Source organism: Aquila chrysaetos, chromosome 22, assembly GCF_900496995.4.
Source record: "Aquila chrysaetos chrysaetos chromosome 22, bAquChr1.4, whole genome shotgun sequence".
NCBI lineage: Eukaryota > Metazoa > Chordata > Aves > Accipitriformes > Accipitridae > Aquila > Aquila chrysaetos.
The window spans coordinates 17065987-17071986 of record NC_044025.1 but is presented as its reverse complement, the minus strand read 5'-3'; the positions used below and the strand labels follow the sequence as shown (position 1 = coordinate 17071986).

At 36.2% G+C, this 6000-nt stretch overlaps 1 protein-coding gene across 3 annotated transcripts in view; it reads right to left on the bottom strand.

Moving 5' to 3' along the window:
- Positions 1-217: 217 nt before the first annotated feature.
- FAM13B (family with sequence similarity 13 member B) overlaps positions 218-6000 on the bottom strand; it is a 51824-nt gene continuing 46041 nt past the window's right edge. For all 3 annotated transcript variants that reach the window (XM_029997900.2, XM_029997902.2, XM_029997901.2), the window contains 4 exons: positions 4552-4635; positions 4284-4456; positions 3749-3850; positions 218-2572 (listed from right to left, as the gene is read on the bottom strand). In XM_029997900.2, coding sequence (XP_029853760.1) covers positions 2449-2572; positions 3749-3850; positions 4284-4456; positions 4552-4635 — 483 coding nt within the window. In that variant the 3' untranslated portion in view covers positions 218-2448. The remainder of the gene's footprint in view (positions 2573-3748; positions 3851-4283; positions 4457-4551; positions 4636-6000) is intronic.

Below are 6000 nucleotides of genomic sequence, written 5' to 3'. Positions count from 1 at the left end.
AATAAGGCTTAAACTGCTGCAGCTTCATCAAGGGCTGTCTGGGCACCTGAGCCATCACCAGTGCACGTGGCTCCGCTGGCAGGCTGTGGGACTCGGACCTGCCTCAGCAACACCCTGAAACTACAAATACGTGCAGGAACAGCGAAGGGCTCGGCACTTGTTTTTAAGAGATGGCAGTGGAGGAGAAAGCATGATGAGAAACAAAGATATATGACAATAAAGGTTAAGGTACTTTTATTATAAAAGTCTATACAATGAGCACCAGACATAGCAATGCAATTATATCTGGTTTAGTTATATATATTCCATATCTATATATCCATATAGATATATAGGTTTTGCTTTTACCAAAGTAAAACTGTTATATCACAAAATGCCTAGTTCTACCATTTATTTATTGCTCAACAAGGATGGCACAAAACACACCCAGCATAACTGTTGCCATGCTTATCTACTATACTGAATAAACAGCCAAACACTGCATAACAAACACAAAGCAGCTGTTAATTCTGAATTGGAACCAGTCTGATCACTCACTCACTTATAAAAATATTGGAATCATATAGATTTAAGCATTATAAAGGAGGAATATATTATTTAAAACATTTAAATAGTGCATATTGACATTTTGCATGTGGTATATAAAACACAAACATTCATGTACAACACTATACAGTACACATTAGTTTCAATGTTTGGATAACACCCGTGTCTGCAGACTGATAGAAAAGTAACTGAAGTGTACATTGCACAATGGAACTGAATAAAATTGATAAATGGTCTCAAGACTAGTTTAACCTCGTAATTCTCTCAGGTCCCACATCATTTTGCAGTTAAAAAAAAAAAAAAAAAAAGGCATACCACCAGTGCTCAATAGTTTTAGTGCTTTTTTTTTCTGAATTCCAAAATTACATGCCTACAAGCAGAGTAAAACAAAAGAAGTATTCTACAGTACACAGATGAAATCTGAGCACTAAAAATCCTACTTTCAACCTATTTCATATGCTTCATGACAGAACAGCAAGTCTATGAGGTTACATGCGAGCCATTTCTTACGTTGTGAGAAAGTTCATTTTTGGTCTTTCATAAAGCAGTGTGAATAATAGCTATGTTGACATTAGCCAGTCATAAAAACATGCAGTGAGAGTAGGTGCATGCAAAACATGGCCACAATCAAACTGATACATTGAAGAAAAAAAAAAAAAAATTTGAGAAAGCACCAGTTAAAATTAACACTTAGATTTTGCCAGATCAAAAACAGCTGCTGATGGCTGTTGCAGAGCATAAAGCTAGTAGCTAAATCATCATTCAGCACAGCAGATGTGATACTCAAAACATTATTTAGTTTCAACTCTGAAGCTAAATCATGCAAGGCCCATAAACTGTTTTGCTTACATCATAAGGGTTAGATAACTTATTTTTATTCTCCAACTGTAAAACAAAATTGTGATAAACAGCAGTAATTTTTTCACTCAAAACCGACAGTTCACCCTGTGGTGCGCATTAACTACACTGATTTTAGCCCTTGATACCATACTTATTTCAGGTACAGTGGAATTTTAACTGTCCTAAGCCAGCTCTTTTCTGCTGCAGCTATGCAAGTCTGAGTGCCATCAGATTTCCCATACACTGAAATGTTCATTATGTTCCTCAAATCTTCCGAAAGTGGAGATGCAGTATCCAATTCAGACAACACACTATGTCACCACTAGTTGATAAACAATAACCAATAAAATGATAAAATGAACAACAGTAACATAAGTCCTGTAGGCAGCATGTGATATAACTTTTCAGTTTTCCACGTTTTAAAAGACACTAAGCAAGGTCACTTTCTGGTTTGTCCACTGTCATCTTTATCAAGGAGGAAACGTGACCACTAATGAGCAAAATCCATAGATGTTAATTATTACTGTGTTATAGGTGCAATTTAGAATACCAAAAATTAAAGTTGTTCCACAGCAGTCCTTTGAAAGGAATTTCAGTCTGTTTTTTAAATGTTCCAGGAAAAAGAGCTGTATGTTTAATTTGCTGACTTTTTTCCCCCATAATAAAAAATAGGCAAGAGGAGTAGTTCAGTGTAGCATTATGGTATTAATAATTTCTTCGATAACGCAAAAAGTTGGTAATAACAAAAGTCTCAAAAGTTCTTGAATGCTAAAGAAAAAAAAAAGCTATGGTTGTTTTGGAACAAGATGGATGCATCTGTAACACAAAACCTTGATGGAAACTGTGTTTGCTAAAGTTGGATAGAGCAGTCTCGAACTTAGAAATCTTACTTGCTCTCTAGCCAGGACCTACTTACCCTTCAAACATGTTATAGTGGCACCACAATAAAGTGCACAAACTGGATTCTTTCAACAGTGCATGACAAATGAACACAAGCACCCATTAAGTACAGTGGTACTATACGGAAACATCATGTTATTCAATGGGTTGGAGGAATATAATTTAAATTGATTTTGAAGAATCTTGTTTGCTGATAAGGACTTCTAACAGCCTAAGTTTGGCTTTAATTTTCTTGTACTCCCTGTACTCATCAAGCATTGGGACCCGATCTTCTTTCTGTACGTTCCTGTAAAAAGAAGCACACCAAAGTTTCAAGAAAATCCTCCTTACTGCAGCGAGCCAAATACAAAAGCAGCTATGTGCAGTTATCTTAGGGCAAATAAAAACACTTTTGGAAGCTTGTTCACCAATAACAGACACGTTGTATTTTAGCTCATTGTAGTTAAAACTGCCATCACCTAAAAAATTGAATAGAAAACCCAGCAGCATTTATTCAGCACAACTGTTGCAGCATTGTTTATAAATCGTTAAGTTCTCCTGGAAATTTTATTAACAGGATATGAAGACTTTCATTTCAGATCCTGTGTATACATTACAGAAAAATACAAATAAATTTAAGTCGATCTACATTTTCACTGTATGTAGACTGACCCACAAATTGATATCAGAGAATTATTCTTATTTATTTAAGACTGAACTATAATAAATTAATCTATTAATGTGACTTATTTTTAAATCAACTCTTCATTTTTAACCTCATTATTTGCCATTAAAATCAAAAGGAGTTACATCCCAAATTCAGTAAATGCATGATGAAGCCATGTTAGTGGAATTTCTGTGACCAATGGTCCTGGAGTTTATAGTTAAGGAGAAATACAGTAGAAAGTATAGTTAAGTGAGAACATCTGCCAGTCAAGAAAGTGACTGACCTCTTACAAGTGTTGTTAGTTTTGTTCATGAGCTGATACACCTTGAAAAACCTCCTATTACACACAACAGGCAGCAGTTCAATCAAATTTCTAGCAACATATATTCAAATAAGAAGCCTAAAAGAACTAAACAATACAGAAAAGAACAAAAATTATATAACCCTTTATTGGTAAAGCAAATATCCACTGTCAGGACTGACCTACTGGAAAAAAGGACAAATATGCAAACTTCCCTGCCCTATGTTAAAAACAGAGGGATAATCTGAGGGGGGGAGTTTAATGTAAAAAATATTGTTTTATAAGTATTCTAAAATCCTTTTTTTTTAAATGGAAAAGAAAACCCTTCTTCCATTTTCATTATTATGCTTTACAGACTGTAATAGAGGAAACAAAACTCAGGAGCAGGCTTCCTCCACTATTAAAAATACACAATCAGATTCCATTTGGCAACATTCATATAGAAAGTTGAACAAAAAAATACTTGGCTACAAAATGAGGCTGCTGTACAGCATCTGTTTTTGTGCTAAACAAACCTTCCATTCTGCTGATAAAACTCCTCTTCAAATTCTCGTAATGTCTTACGTAGCTTCTTTTTTTCAGCTCTGGCTTTCCACAGTTGCTCCAATAATTCAGGCCTAAAAATTTCAAGTGAAAGAAAAATACTGTTGGCCATACAATAAAATTTAAATTCTTCAAAGCATACTCAAAAACAACTGAGCTAGCTGCACTAATAATAAATTTGTCTTGCTCATAAGGAACATACTGCCTGTCCAATTGTGAAATACTGAGAACAAACTAGTGGTTAATAAAAGGGTATAAATTTTCTGCTGTCTACACACCTCAAGGAAGGCTGAACAAGGTTTAGAAGATACTCAACAATTCACTGAATACAAAGAGATCTTAGTCAGACATGTCAGAGGAAAGAACACTCATCCAAGCCAAACACTTCCTGAGAAGTGCTGAATGTGTCACCGCTTTCCACCCAACATCATGTATTTGGTATCATGACTGTAAGTGCAATAATTGCAACTTCTATAATAGAATTAGTCACTTCTTAATTTTACATACATAGAAGCAGCGCGGGTGCTTGACAGCCTGAGGTCCCGGGTCAGTTTCTCTTGACCATCTTCAACATCAGACTCAGAGTTTTCAACTGGGCTTAAAACAGACTGTGTTTGGACAGCAGTTTTTAAGATATCATTCAGGTCTGTAGACAAGCCATCACTTTCCTCCTCTTCTTCCTGAAAGTCAAAGCAGAGATTCAAAGCAAGTATGAATATTTCAGTTCCCCATTACAAGTGCTGGGAAGTATTTTTTAAAAATGCATTATACACACCTTAATTTCTTCAAAAAAATGGGCAGTTTCACCTTCAATAATGGGCTGTAACATCTGCCCCCGCCTCTTGGTTGATGGTGACCCCTGCAAAAATTTTAAGTTTGTTTCATTATGTGCCATTAGACTTTAAATGCTGTGTGCGGTCAGAAGGTCGTTCAAGTCACCTTAGACCTACAGGTATTTCTTCTTTCAGAAGAAAAAAAGATTGCAAACATACTTACAGAGCACAGACAAAACAACCATATAACCCAAAAAGCTCAGATGCCCATAGTATCCTTGACACAGAAGTAAAAAATACCTGAAACTCTAATAGTCTTCTTCTAACTTAAGATAAAAAGCGCTCACTCTCACTTGCTCTCCGTGTTTTGCAAAAAATTCATAAAGCGCAGAGATATCTCTGAATTTCACATTTACTCTTGTTCCTCCCAAACCAAACCACAGGGAGATTATAAAAATAAAGTTACACAATGCCAAAGCTGTTTTTCATCTTCTGCCAGGCATACATTGGGAATAATACTGCCAGTTTCTTTTTCTAGACCACTCTGAAGCCTTGCAATTGGAAGTGCTATGTAAGAGTTATCTATTGTCACCTCAGAGTCAAAATCTTTTGAACCTCAGCCTAAAACAGGTGCCACTGCGCTGTACAGGTATTACTGTTAACTGCCTGTTGCACACATGCAATTATGCCCTGCTCATCTGTTATCCCCGGACAGCATAAGCTATTTCAACAGATGGGCTCTTTGAACAGAACGAAGGTGGAACACAAAAGCCACACAGACAATGACCTGTCAAAAAACTTGAGTTCATGAGAGGTAAATAGCTTCCTGCTTCTTTGGACATTTCTACACAGGCTTCAGTGTATGTGATTAGTAATACCGTGACACCATAAGAGATATCTCTTGGAAGCAAGTGGCATATAACCAAAAAGCAATTCTGGAAATACCTGGCACTGAATATAGCCTACCTAGAAGCTAACACTGAACAACCCTTAGTAATTAGAGAGCTCCACATACCTCGTACAGGTTCAAAAGCACAGGCCTATGAAAAAAATATTTTACAGATGTTGCCTACAGCACAGATTAGGAATTATGTTGCCAAGATCTCTTCTGAATCACCCATCCCTTTATTTCACAGCCAAAAAACCAAAAAAACCACCACCCACAAAAAAATGAACAACTACAATACAGTCATAAGGCTCCTGATAATATAAAATGCATCTCAGCTGAAGAGTCAGGTTTTTGAGGTGAGAGATGGGATAAAACTCAACCAGTCAAGGGCACCACCAATAACCTACGACTCACCAGTCATGGAGAAAAGCTTAGGTGTTTTAAGAGCAACCTGTGTTTATGGAGTTCAAAACGGGATACTGATATAAAAGCCCTTAAACTGAAATATGACTGCAATGTAAATCACATTTTTCTATAAAAGCAGCTACCCAAAAATGTACAT